At 34.7% G+C, this 24,090-nt stretch overlaps 4 protein-coding genes and 1 pseudogene across 7 annotated transcripts; 3 read left to right on the top strand and 2 right to left on the bottom strand.

Annotated features, from left to right (window-relative positions):
- Positions 1-424: 424 nt before the first annotated feature.
- On the bottom strand, positions 425-2,082 carry LOC106392214 (very-long-chain 3-oxoacyl-CoA reductase 1-like). The gene is given in 3 exon segments (NM_001316039.1): positions 425-682; positions 1,292-1,361; positions 1,451-2,082. Coding segments are annotated over 3 exon segments (960 nt in total).
- Positions 2,083-9,649: 7,567 nt separating this feature from the next.
- Positions 9,650-11,629, top strand: LOC111212416 (putative L-type lectin-domain containing receptor kinase V.8). Of its 3 annotated transcripts, none has more exons than XM_048755278.1 (2): positions 9,650-10,086; positions 10,183-11,629. In XM_048755278.1, exons 1-2 carry the CDS (start codon positions 9,650-9,652, stop codon positions 11,627-11,629), a joined length of 1,884 nt encoding a protein of 627 aa, XP_048611235.1. The 3 variants fall into 3 exon arrangements, with proteins under 3 accessions (XP_048611235.1, XP_048611241.1, XP_048611231.1); XM_048755284.1 differs by having other exon boundaries at positions 9,650-10,844; positions 10,921-11,063; XM_048755274.1 differs by having other exon boundaries at positions 9,650-11,629.
- An 899-nt stretch (positions 11,630-12,528) lies between these two features.
- Positions 12,529-13,446, bottom strand: LOC106392206 (thionin-like). 2 transcript variants are annotated; one of them, XM_048755268.1, is made up of 3 exons: positions 13,253-13,446; positions 12,976-13,026; positions 12,529-12,868 (listed from the first exon to the last, which is right to left on the bottom strand). In XM_048755268.1, the coding sequence occupies exons 1-3, from the start codon at positions 13,383-13,385 to the stop codon at positions 12,768-12,770; spliced, it is 285 nt and encodes a 94-aa protein (XP_048611225.1). In that variant the 5' UTR covers positions 13,386-13,446; the 3' UTR covers positions 12,529-12,767. The 2 variants fall into 2 exon arrangements, with proteins under 2 accessions (XP_048611225.1, XP_048611228.1); XM_048755271.1 differs by having other exon boundaries at positions 12,976-13,053; positions 13,253-13,433.
- A 2,396-nt stretch (positions 13,447-15,842) lies between these two features.
- Positions 15,843-18,412, top strand: LOC125584134 (annotated as a pseudogene).
- LOC106345351 (lysine histidine transporter-like 2) lies at positions 18,379-24,062 on the top strand. The gene is made up of 6 exons (XM_013784559.2): positions 18,379-19,695; positions 20,078-20,461; positions 20,698-21,197; positions 21,278-21,369; positions 21,467-21,535; positions 21,637-24,062. The coding sequence occupies exons 1-6, from the start codon at positions 19,514-19,516 to the stop codon at positions 21,733-21,735; spliced, it is 1,326 nt and encodes a 441-aa protein (XP_013640013.1). The 5' UTR covers positions 18,379-19,513; the 3' UTR covers positions 21,736-24,062.
- The last annotated feature ends 28 nt before the right edge of the window (positions 24,063-24,090 follow it).

Genomic DNA, 24,090 nt, shown 5'->3' with positions numbered 1-24,090 from the left:
TTTTTCTAATTTGATACGGTTTAGTGCGCTCGGGTAAATATACCCAAACCTACATTATCTTATATAGAAATATATAAAAATAATTGATTTAATTTTAAAAATAAACCCGCGCTTAAAAAGCGCGGATCAAAATCTAGTATGTCACTTATAAAATAAGCTGTCAACGTGACAACGTCTGATTACAGATGTAACCGTTGACAATACAACAAACTATGCTGTCCAATTCATTTTAACATTCAATTTTATTTTAATAAAAAAAAACAGGCAGGATATCAATGATTCGTGCACGTTAAGGTTTTTAGTTTTAAAAATAAATTGGGAACATGGATACTAAAGCATAAAAGTCTTACAAAGATTTAGAACATAAACTTTACGAGGAACCAACTGCATAAGAAGATATTGCAGTAATAACCCCACAAAAGTTTTACTCCTTTTTACTACTGGAGTCCTTAAGCATGCCCTTCTTCCGGATCTGGAGACACCTCTTAATGTTAAAGGATTCAAAAACGCTTTCGGGCAATGCAGAGACAACATAACCCATGAGGGCGTGAGGCCAGTAAGGTGTGCAACGTGGTTCGTAGCCTACAAAACGCAGTGCTGCCTTTGCGTAACCCTCTGGAGATGCAACTAAGAAAGATGCCCTTCTTATCTTGGTCATCTTTGTAGCAACATACAAGGGTACCTATGAAAACACTCACCCATATAAATAAACCAAAAAGGCTATTGGGCAGCGTTACCCATTAAATTGATTTGGTAACAGACAACTACACAGTGAGCTAAGGCCATATGATACATATTCCATTAGTTTTCTAGTTTTGACATTCTATAACATAAACAGGCATCAGAAACGAGATCTCACATCACAGAAGTATTCAGCAAAGAGAAATGGGATGCAATAGTAGTTCCTCAATCCAAAAACCACTAAAATAAGCTTTTGAAACAAAAATCATCAACCTTCTAGGTCCATTAAACAGTGTCAGGAAACCATGAAAAGATACAGCATAACGTCTTCAATGGATTCAAGAAACTACATTTTTACACATTAACAAAGTCAGACAAAAACTTAATTAACTACTTCATTATTTTCCAAAGGGGAACATATGAAGCCAAGAACTACTATTCTTGGTAACTTAACCTATGAATCTATGACCACTCCGCACTAACATCGTTTGTTCTTACAGAGATTAGGACTGGTTTAACTCATTGCTTAATTCTACTTCTCTTCTTACAAAGACGAACTCTGAAAGCAATTTCCAACACAAATCTCAAGCAATGAGTCAGGAAAGCTCACCTGGCATTGAACATCAATCCCACTTTTCTTGTACTCAACATGGAGACACCTTGAGAACTGATCCACATACCTGAGATTTAAAAAAAAAAAAAAAATGTCACTTCTTGAAACATCATCAAGTAACAAACAAAACAACAGTTCTCGATCTAGACTCCTCACGTTTTAGCGCCGGCATAAACAGAGTAGAAAGGATAGGAAGGGATAAGAGCAGCAGCACCAGACCCCATGTTAACAATAGCTCCCCTCTTCCTCTTCAGCATATTCACCAACACAGCCTGAGTAACCTTGGTAGTCCCCTCGACATTGATCTTAATCAAGTTACCAAGCAGCTCCTCATCAACCTCGTGGAAGTACTTAGCGTAAGGGTACGAAACCCCCGCGTTGTTGATCAGAATCCCAACCTCCAGACCTTCGATCGCCTCCTTGATCCGCCTCACGCCTGCGTCGATGTCTCCGGAGAAGTCCATCAGGACGGTCTTGATCTGGGTGGTGCTGTGCTTGGCTTGGATCGAGTCGGAGACGGCTTTGAGCTTGTCGGGGTTGCGGGCGACGAGGACGAGGTGGAGGCCTTTCTGGGCGAGCTGAAAGGCGAAGGCTTTGCCGATGCCGTCGGTGGGGCCGGTGATGATGGCCCAGGATCCGTAGCGGCGGAGGTTCTTGCCGGGGCGGAGGAAGTAGATGTAGAGGGATGTGAGGAGGGTGAGGGTGAACTTGAGGATGGAGATGGAGCCGAGGGCGAAGAGGACGAGGAGCCATGTGGGCTGGGATTTGAAGTAAGTGCAGATCTCCATGAGATGGGTTCGAGAGAAAGTTTGGGTTTTTAAGGAGAGAGAGAGAGAGAGAGAGAGAGATGGGAGGAAGGAGACGAAGATGGGTGAGCAGAAACCCACCGGAATTAACTACTCTCTCACCTCACTTATTAATTATTTGTTTTTTTTTTTTTAATTTAATTTTGTATCGTCTTTCTTATTTTTGAACTTCGTTTATGTCAATATGAAACTTGGCAGCTCCGATGTTGACATGTCTGTTTTACAAATGACATACTCAAAGATCACATGCTCACTTTGCAATTCACACGGAAGATACAAATTCAACCAATACGTGACTATTGGCACCTCTAAATAATTTGGTGCTTTGTTGTGGAATAAGAGCTCTATCAAGTGTCACGTTCTCATTTGTTCAATTTTTAAAAGGGGTTTGGATTTCTGTAGAAAATTGTTGAATTTTTCGTTCTCAAAATAATTATGCAAAACATTACGGGCTTTCTGGACTTACTGCAAATTAGGTTAAGAGCCTATACCCAAAACGTTTTCTCACTTTGTCTCTATCATCTCGATTTCCTCTCTATCACCACGTTTCTGAAACCGTCGAAATTACTCTTATCCTCCCTCCGCCGGAATAGATATTTGATGTAATTGATAGCATTCAATCATACCAATAAACAAAATCATCATCCGTCCAGCTTCCATACGTTCTTCATCTATCTTACACTATATATATGAGACCCGAAGCAGAGGCATTTGCACGAACCAGATGTGAGGATCCCGAACAACTATTCTTTACAGAATCACCCGCCTTTCCAAATTCTCTCTGAAAGAAGCTACTATAATGGTGAATTCTCAACTTCTCTCAGTTGAAGCCTGGTCGGTGTAGGGCGACGGTTGGGACACTGCTTCTCGGTTATGCTAGAACTAAGGCTTGTGGATGGAGGGAGCTTCTGCTACTACAGGTGCCTTGCATGATGAACCTGTCTGTGGTGGATTAACTGATGATGGTTCACCAGTTCCTGAGGATGAGCCAGCCGGAAAAAAAAAAGCCTGCAATGCTTAAGCTCCCAGCATCCTGAGTCACCAAGTCCAACATCCACCACTGCTATTTCTTAGGATATTTTTTCTTCACTTGAGTTTAAGTAAAAATTATTTAGATCTGGCTTCTTATTTGAATCTTTTTGTTGTCATTTTTTTTTAACTTTTCTTCTTCTTCTTCTTCGCGTTGATCGTCAGCAAAACTTTGTCCCACCAGTGATTTATAAAAAAAAGTAATATTGCTCTTTAGTGCAGTCGCTTTGTACTTAACTGAGATCCGGTCCAACCAAATAGATACACATATTACTAAAATCATCATGGCCTTGCTTCCAAATTTGCTACTAAAATGAGAATAATAAAAGTCCAGTCAAATACCAAATAATAGTTAATCGCAATAACAATAATCCCAATTCATATCAGCTATGTTTTGGTTCTTGGTCTTTTGAGTTTCCACACATCAATCCAACCAAAGGCCTATAAATTTCTATTTCCTCCATATTCACATTAACGTTTTCTGCAGCTTTCTCTTCTGAGACCTTCATCTCAACATCACCATATCTTCAAATGGCACTCATGCTCATCCTTATGTCGCACTGGCAATATCATGTAAGGTACGTTCAGTTCTTCTCTTAAACTGCTCACAAAAGATACATAGGGGATCAGTCATAGGCAGTAGATAATTCCCTGCAACCAAAGCTGCATCAACATGTGAAGTGATTTTGTACAAAAGATACTTACGTAGTACTACTTTTCAGCACATTCATCACTCATCTTCTTCTCTAGAATTTCAAATCGTTTTGTAAATAGTCAGCAAGTGGTCTCTGCGGATCTTCTGGTTTGATCACCAGGGATCAAACTTTTAAACAGGGATGAATAGTAATTTGCGGAGGAGATGTTCCATCCCGAACGTTTGAAAAAAAAACGTTCCAAACAAATGTTCCATCCCGAACTCTTTGTCAATAGGTAAGAGGAACCAACTCTTATAACTTCCTCCCACCTGCCAAATGCTTGAATATACTAATGACTGGAAAAAGAGGTGAGCACCTCACCAGCACATTTGAAGATAACTTTAGCAATAAACTGCAGAGAGTCTACCTCAGTTTTGAGAGCTAAAAGATGGTGACTATTTTAAATTTACTATCCTCTACGTGGCAGACTATCAGTAATTATTCTCCATATGCTCTCTATGGTTTCGAACAATTTCTCGACCCAAAATGCGACAAAAACAATCACCTACAACACATACTAGCTGATACACAACTATGAGGAGAAACTCAGATAAAATATAATCAAGCCCCACAGATGATCTTACCATCAGTCTAACAACCTAACAAGACACGCCTCTGAAGGCGAGGATTCCGTTTTAAATAACAGCTACCCAACAACCTTTCTCAAAACTGTCACATAAAAGCACTACAACATATGTGAGCAAGTAGAAATAAATACGCACAGGCGGAACTTACACATACATGATTCACCAAAAGAGTTTGTTAATATATTATATTTTTATAATAAGTACCTAATTTAAAATATTTTCTCTATTACCGTGAATTAGATATTTATTTTTGTTTTGTCTAAATTTACATTTTCCTAAAAATATATATAAAAGACAAACTATTGAATTTAAGAAACAAAAATTAACAAAAGAGAAATAATTGAAGTAAAATTTATAAACTTCATTATACTTATTATTATGTTCAAAGTAGGAAAATACTTAAGCAAAAAATAACAAATACTTTTTCAATTATATAATTTAAAAAAAAACAAAAAATAAACTAATAATGAAAATAATTAAGAAAATATGTAGTTAAAATTAATGTTAATTTTACTGTAAATCAATTTATTTTTTTATATTGTACTTCAACATTTGGTCACCCGCCCTACGGCGGGCTAATCCCTAGTTGATCATAAAATTTAAAATTTGAACAAAGACTAATGAATCAAGGAATAATGTCAATCTTTCATTCATACTTCTCCTTACAAAACAAATGTGTATAGAAGTATTACCTTAAAATACAATTGATATTTGATTATAATATGGTATTGGTTAACAACGCATACGAATCATATTATTGGTTAATGGGAAACGTGAAGACATTTGACAGCACACTAAGAAGAAACAGCATCCTGCTTCATAAGATCTCCAACCTACTGTTATTTCCACCTCTATAATAGCATCTAAAAATAAAATTGATCAAACATATCTCTATTTCTTTTTTTATTGGATTTCTATATTTTTCTCTATTTATAGAGAAAGAAATAGCATCCTTTATCTTTTCTTTATATTTAGAAATTACTATTTTAGATGAATATATTAAACCATATTTCACTTCAATTATGTAGTTCTTCTATTTTAGAAGTGAAAATACATTGAAGATTGTTTTAGTCTTCTTTCGGATATAAATTTTAGAGTTATTGATGAATGAATCAATATGATGGTCAAGTGATGCGTTTTATATGACTTCTTTCCCATTCTTTTTTATAAATATCTGAATTTCTTTAAGAAAATAATGACAAAGAAAGATACATGTAGTTATGATGAGATCAAGGTTATGAATGAGAGGCAGGAGAAAGGCAAACCATCTGCTATTGCAGGAGAACTGCACTTGAATCAGGCTTCGAATAGTAAAAGCAGTTCAGTCGGGACATATCAAGCAGATCATGCAGATCAAGCAGGACAAGTGCAGATCAAGCGGGACAAGTGCAGATCAAGCGGATCATACAGGAGAAAACCAGATCAAACCGATCAAATAATTTATTATAACTTATGAATGAAAAAATCAGTTCAAAATTATAGATCATATATTAAAACAATAAAAATGACACATAAATATCTAAACAAATATCTTAGATGTTATAAGATCGCCTGAAATACCTGTAAATGTTTTATAAGATATTTATCCTTCTTTTATTTAAGAAAATTAAAAATTATATGACAAAATATGATAAATAGAGAATGATAATTTTGTATTGTTAAAGTTGTAAATAAAATAAAATTAAAATATTATATTCATAAAACTAGATAGTTATATTTTTAAAGTTAGTGTTGTGACAAAGTTATTTATTTACCAAACAAAAAAAAAAGATCAACACCACCAAATGTTGACGGGTGAGATCTGCATCTCCTGCTTTTTCCACAAAAAGATAAAAAATATTGAACTCCATGCAAATCTTCTGCTTGAACTGCTTTTGCAAACAGAAAATGATGAATGGTAAATGTAGTGCGAGAGAACTGCACTTGTCCCGTTCCTCCATTCGGACACTCACTCATTCACCATTTTCGGTTTTTAAAATTTATTTGGCAGGAGAACTGTAGGCAGTTCAGAATGTTTTGTCTTTTTCTGAAAAAAGCAAATCCCCCACATGAAGTTCTGTCCACTACTATTTGGTGATGGGACATTTTTTTCTTTTTTGACCAATAAATGATTTTATTACCAATGATTAATATATTTAATAATCTTCTATAATCTTTTATATTTAATACTAACCATATTTAAACTACAATATTATACATTTACATAATTAAAAATTCACATATCATATAAAAAGAGAGATAAATAGACAATGAGATTTCTTGTTAATGGAAAATATAAATATTTGGTTAATTACTAGTATTTTCATTTTTTAATTTTAAAAAATTAGTAACATAACTCTAGTGAAATATTTATTGTTATTTATGTATTGTATTTGTATATTATGTATATTATTTTTATTTTTATTATTTAAATATATAATATTTTTTTAAATTGCTTTTATCATTATAAACTGTAATTAATGTTTTGAAAATCGGACCGGAGCGGTGGAACGGTAGATCAAACTGGTTAGAATGTGACTCATTTTTTGACTTGTTTCTGGTTGTGTTAAAAACCGGATTTGAGTTATAACGGTAAATCGAATCAAAAACCGGTCAAACATGCTAAAATCATGACCTGGTTCGATATTAAAAGCTGGTTTTTAATTAAGTTAAAAATTGTAATTTAATAAAAATCATAAAAATTTCATATGTTTTCTAATAAACATTTAAATAAATTGATTTTGTCATATTTTATATTATTTTATTTTATTTTGATATCATTTTAGATTCTAACAATGATAAAATTGCATCAGAATAATTTTGTAGGTAATACTTATATATATAATTACTTAATTTAATATAAAATTTAAATTTAAAATCTGGTTGGACCAGTCCAACCGTTGATCTACTTGGTCTGCATTTCTCCCACATGATCTGCTTGATCTGCTCTTGATCTGTTTGATCTGCATGATATGCTTGATCTGCACCGCTTGAACTGCTTTTACCATTCGAACCCCAAATATAGCGTACCTAAGAAGCTAATGAAAGAAAAGGTGCCTTAAAAAACCTCAAAAAGGTTAAAAAGACTCTAAAAAAGGTTTAATCACAATGATAAAGATGTGACTAAAGCTTTATGATTGTGATTAAACCTTAGCTAATGTGAGGTTTCGAGACAACCATTAAGTTTCAGAAAACCTAAACATAAGCTTTATGTCGGAACCTTCAACAAAAAAAGTAAAAGATCAAAGACAATCAGAGAACAATATGAGGCACCTGTCCTGAAAGCGACGGACATGCAAAGCAGAATTGACAAATTCCTGGTCCGTTCATCACTTCCGGTGAAGTCCACACCATATCAAGTACTCCAGAAGGCGACGAAGACGGCTCCATGTGAATCCAAACCGCTTAGGAGAAGTCAGCGGATAAGGCACCGGTGAAGTATTGGCAGATGGAAGGGATGTTTCAACAGCTCAGCTCCGGTCCCTTCACCCGAGCATAACACTAAAGATCCGGCTTCAAAACAACGACAAAGGCAGGAAATCGTCGGTCAACTTCAGTCTGAAACTTGAGGATCGGAGGGACTGAAGCTCCCATCAGCAGGCGGAGAGGTGGAGAGACCTGTCATGGCAAAGAAAACTAACAGACTAACGACACAAAACTTAGAGCCCTCCCAAAACCACAAACATAACAAAAACCTAACCAAACGCCATGGTGGTTATTGCGAAACCAAATCGGAGAAGAAGTACCCAGATAATTTTTTGCAGGATTTAACAACTAGTTTTTTTGTTGTTGTTAAATTGGTATGCTATTTGGAGCTGCTGCTGCAATCAGAGTAGAAAAAGACTTCCAAATGCTGGGAAACTCATAGTGGTAAGTCCATTATGATAATTTTATGTTGTTTTGAAAAAAAAAGGAAAAATGATCCATGAATAATAATAATAATAATAGTATAGTATTTCTATTATAAATCTCAATAGTTAAATTGATTGGACAAGATGAAATCTATTTTTAATAGGCCACAGATTGTAGATTTTTGATGTGTAATTCTATGAAACAATGTATGGCATTGAATGTGACATTGACAAAAAAACAAAATAAATGCAAGCCATTTATAATGCAGATTGAACTCCAATTTTTTTTTTTGGAACAAAAACTTTAAAAATTTAAGAAACTAAAATATAATTAAAAAATTTAAAAATTTTAAATGTAAAGTAACATAAATTATAATCTATATCCTTAAAAAAATTATTTCGTCGATATTTGGTCAATATTCTGTCGAGCCAAGAGGTAATTTTTGACAAATGTTTATTTCGCCGGTTAGAAATTCATTGGAAATTCCTATGTTTTTAGATTATATATATTTGTTTTGTATAATTATTGATCTGCATTTCTTTTGCATAATCTATTTGATATGTATTTAAGATGTTTGATATATTTTTTTGATCTTCATCTCCATTTGAAGCCATAGTATATAGTCCTTTATATAAATATAAACGATTATTCCATGACTTTTTTTTTTGGGTCTAAAATCCAGGATAACAGGTCTTCACTTCTTTTTTCATACCAGTCGGATCGGTCCAAATTTCATAGAATCATAAGTAAATAAAAGTTTTGATATATTTTCTAGTACATTTTTTGTATGGTTGGACTCATTCAAAGTCTAGCGTAGATCCTGGGCATATGATCTTCCCATAAATCCCTAGAGTCAGCCCTGAAACTACTAGAAAATTTTGTCATGATCTACATTAAAACATGCCCAAAAACTTGTATATTTTATAGTCAAAACTTTAGTCGTGAAAAGGAAAAAAGCATTGTTATGATTGTTTATTTTTTATAAAATTGTCGTGTAATGTTCTACGAAACTTTGTTTGTGAAAAGAGAGCTTTGTTTTAATTGTTAACTTTTTTTGCTTTCCAGTGTTGTTATTTTTCTAATCCTTTGAAGGCTTAAGATGCAGTTTTTTGACCCATGATTATTCTTCTTACCAAGACGCGCTCTACCAATCCCACTATAATTGCTTTTAATCAAATCTAAGGATTAGAAGATAACTTTTGATTGCTTTACGACTTGATTTAGCCCATGTGTGTGTATACAAATGTTTTTCTTATGAATAGCAAGGAATAACACAAGAACATTCGTTCCCATCACTTTAATGTTCTTACTTAACTACTATGATATTATGATATATAACTATCACACTAAGATCAAACGCTTCCCATTAGCAAAAACAAGAAAAAGAACAAAAGGCAAAACCAGAGGATGTCTCGTGAATTCAAACTCTGGAAAATAGTTCTCATTCTGTTCTTTACTCTGTCTTCATCTACTTACCACTCCAATGGCAAACTGATCCTGGAGGGATCTGCAACTTTCGACTCCAGCGGTTTCACAAAGTTGACGAACACCTCAAAGCATTCATACGGTCACGTTTTCAACAGCAACCCCGTTTTGTTCAAGAACTCGTCTTTCAACTTCCACTTCCACTTCGGAATCGTGCCTGAGCATAACCACTCCGGCACACACGGTATGACTTGCGTTCTCTCTCCTACAAGACACCTTCCCGGAGTTTCCTCCGACCAGTACCTCGGATTATTCAACAAGACAACCGATGGTAAGACCTCGAATAACATAATAGCTATCGAGCTAGATATACATAAAGATGAAGAGTTTGGAGATCTTGATGACAACCATGTTGGGATCAACATCAATGGCTTGAGGTCTGTTATCTCTGCTCCTGCCGGTTACTATGATGATAATGATGGAAAGTTTCACAATCTTTCTTTAGTCAGCGGAAAGGTTATGCGGCTTTCAATCGTTTATAGCCAACCTGATGAACAGCTCAATGTAACCTTAAGCCCTGCCGAGTTCTCTGAGACGCCCCTGAAACCTCTTTTGTCTTTAAAACGAGATCTCTCACCCTACATTTTGGAGGAGATGTATCTTGGCTTCACGGCATCAACCGGTTCGGTTGGAGCAATCCACTATATGTTGAATTCGGTCTCTGGTCCTGAAGTCGACTATCCATCGTTTGATATTAGTGTAGTCCCCACCCTTCCTCTATATCCCAAGAAAGTGACTGATAAAACTAGGATTGTCCTGGCGGCCTGCTTAATATTGGCGATGACCGTTGCGTTTGTAACCTCTTTGATTGGGTTCTTCTTCTATATGAGGCATAAGAAGGTCAGAGAGGTTCTTGAGGAATGGGAGGTTCAGTATGGACCTCACAGGTTTGCATATAAGGAGCTTTTCAATGCCACAAAGGGTTTTAAGGAGAAACAAATTCTTGGAAGTGGAGGTTTTGGTCAAGTTTATAAAGGAACACTTCCGGGTTCTGATGCAGAGATTGCTGTGAAACGGACTTCTCATGGTTCAAGCCAAGGAAAGAGCGAGTTTATAGCCGAGATCTCGACCATTGGCCGTCTCAGACATCCGAATTTAGTCAGGCTTTTGGGATATTGTAGACATAAGGAGGATCTCTTCCTGGTTTATGACTACATGCCCAATGGAAGCCTAGACAAGTATATATACCGTAGCGACAAGAATGAGAATCAAGAACGTCTATCTTGGGATCAACGTTTCAAGATCATCAAAGATGTTGCTTCTGCTCTACTGTATCTGCATCAAGAATGGGTACAAGTCATCATTCATAGAGATATTAAGCCGGCTAATGTTTTGATAGACCAAGAAATGAATGCAAGGCTTGGGGATTTCGGATTGGCGAAGCTGTATGATCAGGGAATTGATCCTCAGACGTCTAAAGTGGCGGGAACGTTCGGGTATATTGCACCTGAGTTTCTAAGAACAGGAAGAGCAACTACCAGCACTGATGTTTATGCCTTTGGGTTGGTTATGCTTGAAGTAGTTTGCGGTAGAAGGCTGATTGAGAGACGTGAAGCGAAGAACGAGGAAGTTCTTGTGGATTGGATCTTAGAGCTTTGGGAGGAAGGGAAACTTTTTGATGCAGCTGAGGAAAGTATCTGTCAGGAAACAAACAGGGGTGAGATTGAGCTTGTTTTGAAGCTAGGTGTGTTGTGTTCGTATCAGGCTGAATCGGTTAGACCGGATATGAGTGCGGTTATGCGGATCTTGAATGGCGTTTTGCAGCTTCCAGATAATCTTCTTGATGTGGTAAGGGCTGAGAGATTGAGAGGACAGCCTGAAATATCAATGGGAATGCTACTCGACATGAATTCAATGAGTACGTTACCGTTCACAAATTCTTTCATCTCCCATGGACGATGAAACCTGAAAAGAAGTTAGATGATGGACATTTTAAATTCAATCTATGAAGAGATTTATGTTATTTTACTGTATAAAATTTTGTAACTGAACCGACTTTCATTTGATTTCGCAACAAATAAAATGGTAGAGAACGAAAAACTCTATTTAAAGTCTATAGTCTACATAAATGTGTTGGTCTCATTGGGCAAAGTGTCTCAAGGGCGTCAACTATTTTATGCAACAACTAGTCACCCGAGGTGGAGCATGTATCTCTTTAATAATTTTTAATTTTAAACATTTTTTAAATTTCAGGTCAAAACAAAATAACGAAATGAGAATAAACTTAAAAATTAATATTTATATCGAGGAATAACCAAAATAAAAAAAAATGACACAAAAATAGGAAAAATATTGAAGATAATAGGATTGGTACGTGAACGTAAACTTCTCATAACCATAATTAACTTTTAAATTTCTAAATCATGATACAAAACCGAACTGGCATAGTTTCATTGTAACCAAATAGTAGGTCTGAGATTCTTCTGTCTAAACGTTAGGTTCTTATGCGGTAAGTGATTTTTTGACCTAGAATATTTTTTAAAATGAGATCAACTCATTAGTAAACAAATTATGTAATTAACAAAAAAAATTTAAAAAAATTTGGCCAAAATATTAATTCGATCAAGAATATAAATTTTATTTTTCCATAAGATATTTCTTAAATAATTTTCAGTCTTATCCTAGTCTTAATTAAAACAGAGTTCCAACAGTTTCCTCGCAAGGGATCCCCAAACCGCTAATGAGTAGTCGTCAAATACTGGTTAGTAGCATGTTTTTTTGAGTTTGGTTGAGTTTAAGTATTAAGTCCGGACTAGGTTACTTAAAAGATCACGGGTTAACCGGCTTCATTTTAGAAAAAATAATATCAAATCTTTAATTTTAATTTCTTTTTCCTCTTATAAAAATCTTTATGATCAAATTAACCAAATTTCAAACCATGACAATTATTCAATAGGAAGTAGAAGGCAGGATCGACAACCCTCTACGATACACATACAACCCAGAAAGAGCTTTTATTGAAATACTAGCACACAGCTCTGTAAACACAAGAACAACAACTCTGAAACTTAGATTTTGTATATCTTCGAGGATATGCTCTTTAGGCGGTTTCAACTGCAAGCTTAGTAGAGCCAGTAGTGCATAAAATTGAACATGCGTTGGCACATTGTTCAACCGCTCCATCTCCAATTTCACTTGCACCTAGTTACCGAAATAATATTACAATGAGTTATTCTCTTGTCTTTATTATTCTAAGCAATAGAATTGTGATAAGAATAATGTTAATGAACTTGTGGAGTTTTATTTACCCGAGTTCTGGACAGTGGTCAAAGGACCACACAAGGAGGATGTACATCCCACTTTGCAGTATTCATTGACAACATCAGCTTGAGCCAAAAAAATCAAAACACACATGCAATTTGCATCACAAAAAAATAAAATGCCCATATATATCATCAGAAAAAATTACAGAAATTTCAGTTTACCAGAGTGTTCAAGACGATTTGCTGGAAATTGTGGTGGGCAAAAATTATGAGGGAAGCTTACGCAATCAGTGACTCTTAAAACAAAAGTCCAAGGGGATACCTTGAGCCCTGTATGAATCGAATATATTTCTAGCTCTAGTGTTACGGCAACAGATCTTTTCTGCTTCTACTTGAATTTGCGCCATGACAAGACTCATTATGAGTACACTTAAAATCACAAATTTGCCTTCCATCTTTTGATTGATATTACTTGTTTGATCACAAAATGTAGAGAAAACACTAAGCTTGTATTGGTGAAATGGTGATGAAACCAGATTCGTTATATATATTAGTTGTACAACAATTTGTCACCACAAACTTCATTTATTTAATGCTCACGCGTGGTATTTATTTAGTGCATGGGTCAGTCTCAGCAATTTGTCTCAAATACATGGCGTTTGTCTAGAGTAGACACTACCATAAACTACTTCACCTCCCAGAAATTTATTTCAAATCAATGGCATCCAGAGAATCATTTCATTTTTATTCCCGATATTTTTTTCTAAATTGTCCACTTCAATGCTAACCAAAAATTTGTTGAATTTTGATACTTCATATATTTTCTTAACAACTAGTTATACAATTTTCCACCACAAACTTCAATTAGTTATTGCACCGATGGCTACCGAGTACCCACCCAGCAATCTTTCAAATTAATAGCGCTTGTCTAGATATTTTATTTGTAAGAATAAAGAAAATGTTATGAGAGTATTGCTAGTATGAGAACGAAATTCAACAAATGGATCTGGAGTAAGTTGAGGGTTTTCAGTTAATACAGGAAATTGGGTATTATGCTCAAATTACCCTTGAGCTATTCTGCAATTTCAGAGCGTGAAGTAGCACTTAGGGATAGATTTAATGGTTCACATAATAGATTTGAGTTTCAGAGTAAGCTAGAACAATAATAATAAAAACAGTAAAGGAAACAGTAAATAGATTAGTTGTAAGACAAATGAGAAAAATGCAACATCCAGAGAATTCAAATAGACCAGTCAGAATTGCAGATAATAGAATGCTAAGAATGATTCTAGAACTCAAATCACAATGATAAAGTTAATTAGTTTTCGCTACAGAAACTATCTACATCTATATCCTAGAATTTCAGATCTCTTTGTGAATACATAAAACTAAGACAAACATTAAGTTCAGATTTGATAAGTTTTTTTTTTTTTTTGAATTATACAGAGGTATCCTGGCCCCACAGAAGTGATCCAGACTAGTCACGTGTTGCCACGTGTCGGTCCTCTGTCCCTGGCGATGCCGAAATGTTAATTCCCCAGTGGCTGGGATTCGAACTAGATTTGATATGTTCAATAAATTCCTAAACCAAATCCTTTTGTGAATAATTATTTATCTCATCAAGATTATTTCATGCAATCAATAACCTTAACATTAAGATCTATCAATGATGAAGATATTTATAGATAACCTTAGCAATTGTATCAACTTAGCAATTCATCATAAACCCTAGAAAATCATATCTAAGAAGGTGATTACTCAGGTATGTTCAAGGAAAGCATAATCAAAGTCTAAATAAATTGCATTAAGATAAAGATATAAACATATTTTTATTCCAAATCAATCTCTGAATGAGTTTTGATATTTCTATCCAAAGCTCTCTAAAGTAAATTAATCATAAGTAAAGCGTAACCTAGACAATGGATTAAGAAAATATAATATAGGGTAAAAACTCAGTAAGGCACTTTCAAATACTGAAAACTTTTAGCCCAAAGTGCAATTTCTGGAAATATCATAAAACTCGCGTCGGTTGGTCATACAGCATGGGTGTCGATCGACACCGAACCAAATTCTCGACTCCAACTTGATGTTTTCAGCATCACTTCTCTCAAAACTCCAAAAAGCTTCAAAGTTTCCAAAATGCTACATAAAACCATGATACATAAACTCCACCAGACTTATCTTTTGCTTGCCTTAGCAAAACAGAGAACAAAATTGTGGAAGAGGTATTAATACGAAGGAACACATATATCCTTTAGAACAATCACTTTCTCCATACCTATTGCAAGCGACATCAAATTGTACCAACCTTAGAAAGTACTTCATGTAATATACCTAACTAAGCTTAGCAACCAAGCCATTTCAGCCCACAGCTCGCAAGAGTTATCCAAACGCATCATCACTGACCTCATTTAAAAGCCTTATATGAACTCTCATCTCGGGGTATCAATCAAATGACACATGGACTCTTACCCATTTATGATCACACATACATTCTTACTTTGGTTCCTTTCTTTTCTCTTTTCCCACTTCTCTGAACCGTTTTATCTCTGTTTTTTTTTCTTTTCATGCTCTTGCAAAGTATTGGCGAATAATGGGATAAAGAAATTTCCCTACCCCTTGCTTTCAGTTTCCCTACCCCTTGCTTTCAGTTTTGTCTGATCATTCCATGTGTAGTAAAATAAATGGGCCATCAAAATTTTTCCTACCCCTTTACTACTCAAGAAATCATCTAAGTTTTTTCTTCTTATTTTTAGATGCTGAAGTGAAGAGAGAAGAGAACCATACTCACACAGACATGCCTTTTCAGACCTGAACGAGGAATCCAATCCAGTGTATACCAAGCCTCAAGACAAGAAATTAAGTTGATTATGTTGGAGGCCAGTTTGGATCCTTCATACACTTTCACAAGCATGGATGTTATTGGCAGATCAATCAACTTTGGGTTTTTCATATTGTACAACCTGCAATCAATAACTCAAAGAATGGTGATATGTAACATATAGGTGATTAGTTCCAAGAAAAGCTAATAGTCCCAACTGACTCAATTAAACAACACAACTGACACTCAAAACAAAACAAAATGTTAGCAACTACCTCCAAAATTGTCCTAAATTCTATATAGTCCAAAATTGGAAAATATAAATAAGGAAAACTCAAGAAAACTAAGAAAAGAATACGTATCTGATAATCGAGTAGAGTGTCGTTCTGTACTCCAAAGGTGGGTGGGTGTCGAGCGACACCAAAATGGTGTTGACCGACACTAAGTACTCTATGACACAAATTTTAGAAAAAACATATATTTACTAGTGGATTGTTTCCCAACAAGCGCTTGTTTACCGTCATTAGATCGACTTTGGAGACAAGATTTAGACCTTACTCTCTGGTTAGGATGTCTTCCAGTTTTTAGTAATGTAGTTTTTCTCATAAGGTCCTTGGACAAACTCAAGAATCCATCAGCTCTTATGTAGACATCATTAAACGAAATATGGCCGACGAATCATCACTTAGTGTTTGCTGTCAACAACCTCTTATTGCCTTGAAAGGTTCCAAAGATATTTCAGATAGCTTGAAGAAGCCTGATCGACTAAAAGAAAAGGACTGACAAAACTTTGGTTTTTCTCAAACACTTTATGCGAATCTTTCAAAGAAACAAAAGGAAGCTATATATGCTAATTCCGTCCATCCGCTCCTCCATGCAAATGAGATGGATCAGGTATTTTAACTGTAAATCTAGTTTATTCTTCTCTTTTTTTTTCTTTTTTCTTTTTTTCTTCTTCTTTGCTTATTTTGTCTTGACCAGTTAAGATAATCTTTAACATAGGCACGAAAACTCTGTGATGTGCTGTCGGGCCTGTTACATGAGCTGAGAGTGTTGTTCCTACATTGCTTCAAGCTGTTGTTTTGGTGAGAGAGAACAAGGCTGCAAAATCCAAAGAACTTCTTGGACAGTGTGCTGAAAACTTTTCCAATTGTTGCTTCTTCTAGTCATCCTCATGTAGCAGCAGAGTCCCTATCCAGAATAACCGATATCCATCATTTTATTGCAACTGTGCCACCATTGTCGCCCTCAAAGAGCGAACTGGGGATAATGATGGTGCTGCAGCTGTTCTTGCCTCAGCAATTAACCGGTGGTCAAATTCGATGACTGAGAACAATAAGCTTAGCATATTGATACTGGAGGATGCTTCCTTCAAACTCAGACATGGTCAAGAAGAAGAGGCTTCAAGGCTATACGAGAAGATTGTAAAAAATGTAAAAGCACAGATGCACTAGTTGGTCTTGTGGCTACACTTCTCGTGTTAATGTAGAAAAAGCAGAAACTTACAGGAACAGCTAAAGCCGTTACCTGGGTTGAAGGATGCCGATGTAGAAAACCTAGATAATACCTCTAGAGCAAAAGCCATGGAATGTGCTTGTAACGCCCGACCGCCCACGGCTAATGGACCATCCATGCCCGCTATCAGCCCGTGGGCCCCAGCCCGTTCCAACGGTCGGAGCATAAAATTTCCAAGGCTCGGAATCATTGTTATTAATCCTTCAATCACCACATAACATTTCCCCGTGCTTTAGCCTCACTCGCACGGTATCGCGAATCACAGCCCGATATGTCACCCATCCTTTCACTACTCCAGTCCAAACACGCTTAACTCTGGAATTCTAAACGGATGTTTGACGGAAAAGGTAAGTCAACTTTGGTGACATAGGTAGCCAAATCAATCCGATTAAGCATTTCCATATGTAACAACTCGGGATGTTACAATTCATCTCCTCTCAAAGAACGCAACGTCCTCGTTACGCCCCATGACAGGTCTCAAGACGCTTCTTAGGTCAAAACCAAGATGGATAACCAGCTCTGATACCACTTGTAATGCTCTGATCGCCCACGCTAATGGGCCACCCACCCGCTCTCTCGGCTCGTGGGCCTCATCCCGTTTTAACGGTCGGTCCGTAAATTTTCCAAGGCCCGAATGTTTACGAACCCTGCAATCACCATATGAATTTTCCCTGTGCTTTGCACGGTATCGCGAATCACTTTTTGATAGGTCACCCATTCTTTCACTACTTCAGTCTAAGCACACTTAACTCTGAAGTTCTAAACGAATGTGTGGCGGAAAAGGTAAGTCAATTTTGATGACATAAGTAGCCAAATTAATCATGTTAAACATTTCCATATATAACAACTCGGGATGTTACAGTGTTGTTGCTGCTACTTTAGCAATTCAGGAAGAAGTTAGAGAAAACCAAAGTATCCCAAAGGATTTGATCTGGCAAACCCGGGTCCACCTCCAGACCCGAAATATGGCTTCTGAGAAGGGAGAGGTCAAGTTACAGACCCAGGAGAAAGGACAAGCGAACAGCACAATTCCGTGGCTCGCAAGGTTCAGTGACCAATCAAGATAAACAAGCAGCTCGTGCAACTTCAAAGTCAAACCAAGCGACCACTAAGAGTGCAGCCGCCAAAAATAAGTCTAGGAGATGAACGAAACAACATTTAGACTATTTTCTTTCATTCTTTTTTTTTTTAAATTTAATTATCAAGTTTTGGTTTTCAATTCGACCCATTTAAGACGAATTGTGTTACATGATTTTAACCAGTTTCATAACTACAAACGTGAAGCTAACAAGATGAGTCATCATCTATTTGTCAAATGATAATACGAGATTTCTAAAACTCATCTAAAAGAACTAGATATTACGTACAAATGTACAATGTTATTCCTTTATTGTAGTTAACAGATGACGTTTTTTATCAAAAAAAAAAATCAGATGTCGTTTTCACAAAAAAATCTATACACGATACATGTAAAAGAAACTATATTTATCCTAAACAACATAGATATATAAATACTATATTAAATTTCATTAATAGTATCGCAATAAAAATATCGTTGATGAAATGTTCTCAAAATAGGTCTTAGTTTACAAATGTGGGGTCAATATGTTGTAAGTTGTTATATATCCGTCCTAGATTATATATTAATTATTTATCTTAAATGTTGTGACTGTTATAACCGTCCTAGGTTTGTAATTCAAATTAACAGTTGCAACAAAAGAAGTCAGTTATTGACTAAACTAAACACTACAAACTTTATTCATGATATTTGGTTAAGAATATCAAAACACTCTACATGGCAACCCCTAAATTCATGCATTTTGAAGACGCATTGACTTTAAAAAATCTCCACACCAAAATATGGGAAAATACAAAGAATCCAAAGTAGTAGGTTATGTAATTACAGAACATACACCAGAACGTTCCCATGACCCCCAGCTCATGACTTTCTTATCAAACAGAAAACGAACTAACATATCGTAAAGGCAACACACAACCTGTATATCCACACATTCTTTCTATTTTTAACTAACTAAAAAGATAAAACAGAACAAAATAGTGGAATTAAGTTGTATAAATGAATCGAGAGAAACCAGCTTTTATCATTGCAAGGTACAAATCTAACAACGTCGGTGTTGTATAATTGTACCTGACAGTATCTTTTGTGTGTCACCTTTTTCTCTCCCTCTCTTGGTTTCAATTCATGTTTGGTAGGCATTGTCTTTTGTACCCAAGAGAAGAAATAATATGGGGGAAAATCAATTGTCCACACACGAGGCTGCATCTGCAAGGCAGAAGAAAGTGGACGATTGGTTGCCAATAACGTCTTCCAGAAACGCTAAATGGTGGTATTCCGCGTTTCACAATGTAACAGCCATGGTCGGTGCTGGTGTACTCAGCTTGCCCTATGCCATGTCCAACCTAGGATGGTATTATACCATACTATCTCAAACTGATTATTTATAAAGATCTCAAAGTGAAATATCTAGTTATATATCTTATTAATGTCAAACACACTTACAATATACATGTTTACTTTTGATTTGATGACGATTCCAAGCTGATTAGTAATGTCGAATATGTTAATATGTATCTAAAGCAATCGAACAATTCATGATTTAAAGAAAAAAATCATAAAATATTTTAAAATGTGTATACAAGTTAGAACCTGTATAAAAATTAAAAATGTTAAATCGAACACTTTTTAAATGTTAACATATCTTTAACAACAAATTTGCTCATGAACTACAAAGAGTTTGAGACTGACCACTAATATTTTAGTTATTGATTCGTTTATAAATTTGATGGCAGGGGACCTGGAGTGACAGTCATGATTATGTCATGGCTGATAACGTTTTACACCATATGGCAAATGGTGGAGATGCACGAGATGGTTCCAGGGAAGAGGTTCGACAGGTACCACGAGCTGGGACAGCATGCATTTGGAGAGAAGCTTGGACTATGGATTGTGGTGCCACAACAGCTAATTGTTGAAGTAGGTGTGAACATTGTGTACATGGTGACGGGAGGAAAGTCATTGAAAAAAATCCATGACCTTCTTTGTACTGATTGCAAAGAGATAAGAACTAGCTTTTGGATTATGATCTTTGCTTCCGTACACTTTGTTCTCTCTCACCTTCCTAATTTTAACTCCATATCTGGTGTCTCCCTCGCTGCAGCCGTTATGTCCTTAAGGTAATTCCAAGTTCATACATATGATAATGATAAAATGGCTCTATATTGTTTATAAGTTTTTAACCATTTATCAAAAAAAAAAAAAAATCTATTAGGCTTCCATATTTTCTTGTAGCTTTCAACTCAAAATCAATTGATAACTAGTGAATATCATAGCTTGCCTATATACTATTTCAGTATGTAACTTATAGTTAATATGAGATTTCTTAATATGGATTTATATGTAATAAATGCAGCTACTCGACAATTGCTTGGGGAGCCTCGGTGAAGAAAGGGGTACAACCAGATGTAGACTACACGTTTAGAGCTACGACAAGTTCAGGAAAAGTGTTCAACTTCATGAACGCACTAGGAGATGTCGCATTTGCATATGCTGGTCATAATGTTGTGTTGGAGATTCAAGCTACTATTCCTTCAACTCCCGAGAAACCATCTAAGATCCCAATGTGGAGAGGAGTGGTTGTTGCCTACATCGTGGTTGCCATCTGCTATTTTCCTGTTGCATTTGTTTGCTACTATATTTTTGGAAATAATGTGGACGACAATATTCTTATGTCACTGGAGAAACCAACTTGGCTTATCGTCATGGCTAACTCATTCGTGGTTATTCATGTTATTGGAAGCTATCAGATATTCGCAATGCCGGTTTTTGATATGCTTGAAACCTTTTTGGTAAAACAAATGATGTTTGATCCTTCCTTCAAACTCCGTTTCATCACTCGAACTTCATATGTTGGTAAGTTTTCTCTTATTTCAGATTGAATCACTACTCTTATATAACAAAATATGAAATACACTGACTGCTTGATGGAACAGCTTTAACCATGTTCGTTGGCATATGCATTCCATTTTTTGGAGGATTACTCGGCTTTTTTGGAGGATTTGCCTTTGCCCCAACAACTTACTACGTAAGTAATTCTGTTGACAAAACTAAGAATATTCTTATATTTCAAAGAAACCATAAAAATTATTCTGATACACTTTTTTTATTTTTCCTATGATTAGCTGCCATGCATAATGTGGTTGATTCTCAAGAAACCAAAGAAGTATGGATTGTCTTGGTCTCTTAACTGGGTATATTTCCTTTTACTCATCATATTCCACCATATATGTCATTTTATTTAATTTTGTTAAATTTGACTACAAATTGTTGTTTGTTTATGTGAAAATTGCAGTTCTGCATAGTGGTCGGCGTAATATTAACGATCGTAGCTCCCATTGGTGGCCTCAGAACCATTATCATGTCTGCCAGTGACTACAAGTTCTTCTCTTGAACAAATTATATGCAGTCATGCGTTTATTTTTGGAATACCGTCTATTTAGGACTTCCAAATGTAATGATATTATATATTTAAATTAAAAACATGATTTAAGGCTGCCTCTAAACTTTCTCTTCTTTTGTTGATGTATATGTATCTTCTATTTATAAATTATATAAATAATATTAAACAAAGGTCTAAATATGAAACCATCGATGTATACATCATGTTGTCTGGGATAAATATATCGCCTCTTTTACATGTATGATATATAGATTGTTCGTAAAAACGACATCTAATTGCACCATATATCTGATGTTTCAGGTGCTTTTTCTCATTTGTTTTTTCAAACTTTTAACACGTAGAGAGTTTTACAATTTATCCCCAACGAGTTCAATATACAAACTATTTTAAAAAGGAAGTAAGATATTAAAAAAGTTTAAATATCATTCATTTATTTATAAAATAGGTGCTTCTTCCATACTCATGTAGAAATATTAACATTTACAAAATATATAATTTATAATATTGATTATTATTTTATTCTTAAAGTTTTTTAATCGTTTATAATTTATATGTATGCAAAACAAATAGGAGATTTTTTTTTAAAACATCTGATTTTACTAATAAACAATTTGATCGATACAGTTATTTTTTGAGTATATAAGATTGTCATTATTCATCTCAGTTGAAACATAAATGTTTCATGATTCTAAATAGGCTAAAATAACATTAGCTTTGTTATTTGCATTTAATTTGGTTTATTGTCTTGGATTCATAATATATATTTGTAAAATTATTTTAAATTTTGATAGATGTTGTTTAGGTAAACAAATGGGAAAGGGTTGTCAGTTCGGAGTTGTATAAGTGAACACAATAAGTAATTTTTTAAATTTTATGCATGTATATAAATATTTATAATCAAACTAAATCATGATAATTTTTAACATATAATTTTCACATGTTCATTAGTTTTAAGTTAGAATCACAATCAGTTCACTTACTTATACTGTATGGGCATATTGAGTTATATATTTGTTTAAAATGAACCACAGCTACTTTTGGATTTTATTTAAGTTAAAAACTGATTAGTTTTTGTTGCATTTATTTTAGTTTTAAGTTTTAGATTTGAAAATATATTTTTATTTTTTAAAGAAAATACCTATATTATTTTTTGTGAAAATAAATTTAAATTTTAAAATCTATATATTTTATTTATGTTTTTCTAATAATATGAAGAAAAAAAATTATATATGTTATATATATATAAACTTTACATATTTATAGATGTTTCCTTTTAGTTATTTATGTGGGTTTTGTAAGAGAGTAAAAGAAAAACAAAATTAAAATTAAAAATCTAATTAAAATTATATCAAGCAAAAATAAAATAAAAATAATTTTGTAAATGTAATTATGTATAATTCATTATAATAATTTTGTAATTGACTATTATAAAAAATTAACGTGAGAGCTATCTCATAGTTTGTTTTGTTAGCAAGATATCTTTTGAATGTAATTAAAAAAAATTTGTTGACTTTTTCAACGACATATGTAATATAAGATTTGAATCCGAAACAATGCGTACACAACGTCCTATATACATTGAACTCCTAATACAGATGTGTAGTGAATACAGAAGATAGAACAGTTGAATGATGATGAAAACAAAGTTATGCTTAGGGCTTAGATTTCGGCTATTTGGGTCGGTTATGGATAGAACATGTTTGGTTTTGGATAGGGCATAGAAAATTATATATATAGGATCCGGTAATGTTTCGGTTTGGATCTGGGTTAGTTCCGACCGGGTAAATACGGAAATTATATATTTATTTTTATTATCATTTTAATTTTTGAACAAATATTGTATATTTGTTATTAAGTGAAAGGTATAGCAAGTAAGTTACGTGGTAATGAAACTATAACTTTTCCCTTCCAACCAGGATTTGAGACTCAGAATGTGCAAATCCTTGTTTGTGGATTTCGGTTTAAACGAGCATCTGACCAGCTCCGGGTAAAATTGGAACCAAACCGATAACCATAACATTATTTGTCAGGTAAATATATTATATCTGAACCGAACTGGTCAATTTCAGGTGACAATAAATAGTTATTTCCTGGTCATCACAACGTTCCACTCGTAGAAAACAAGATTTAGCATGGACATATGTCACTCATAGTTTAGATTTAAAGGGGAAAAGAATTCTTACTTATGACTTTTGTCGTAAGGTTAATCATGGAGGTGCAGCGAATCAATAGAATGAAATAAAACATCGTAAAATTAAGTTTAAACTAATCAAACCCGATCGAACGGTCGAATCACAATGATCCGTGACCCAAAATATTTCTGGTTCGCTTGCCGATCAGGTTTTC

Source organism: Brassica napus, chromosome A2, assembly GCF_020379485.1.
Source record: "Brassica napus cultivar Da-Ae chromosome A2, Da-Ae, whole genome shotgun sequence".
In the NCBI taxonomy this organism is placed as follows: Eukaryota; Viridiplantae; Streptophyta; class Magnoliopsida; order Brassicales; family Brassicaceae; genus Brassica; species Brassica napus.
This window is presented reverse-complemented; position numbering and strand designations above follow the sequence as displayed.

Coding starts and splice junctions, on each gene's coding strand:
- LOC106392206 (XM_048755271.1), bottom strand. CDS start 13,385: ATGGAAGGCAAATTTGTGATTTTAAGTGTACTCATAATGAGTCTTGTC. Junction 13,054..13,252: donor CGATTCATACAGGGCTCAAG/GTATCCCCTTGG, acceptor TTTTGGCTCAAG/CTGATGTTGTCAATGAATAC. Junction 12,869..12,975: donor GACCACTGTCCAGAACTCGG/GTAAATAAAACT, acceptor TTCGGTAACTAG/GTGCAAGTGAAATTGGAGAT.
- LOC111212416 (XM_048755274.1), top strand. CDS start 9,650: ATGTCTCGTGAATTCAAACTCTGGAAAATAGTTCTCATTCTGTTCTTT.
- LOC106345351 (XM_013784559.2), top strand. CDS start 19,514: ATGGGGGAAAATCAATTGTCCACACACGAGGCTGCATCTGCAAGGCAG. Junction 21,198..21,277: donor CACTCGAACTTCATATGTTG/GTAAGTTTTCTC, acceptor TTGATGGAACAG/CTTTAACCATGTTCGTTGGC. Junction 21,370..21,466: donor TTGCCCCAACAACTTACTAC/GTAAGTAATTCT, acceptor TCCTATGATTAG/CTGCCATGCATAATGTGGTT.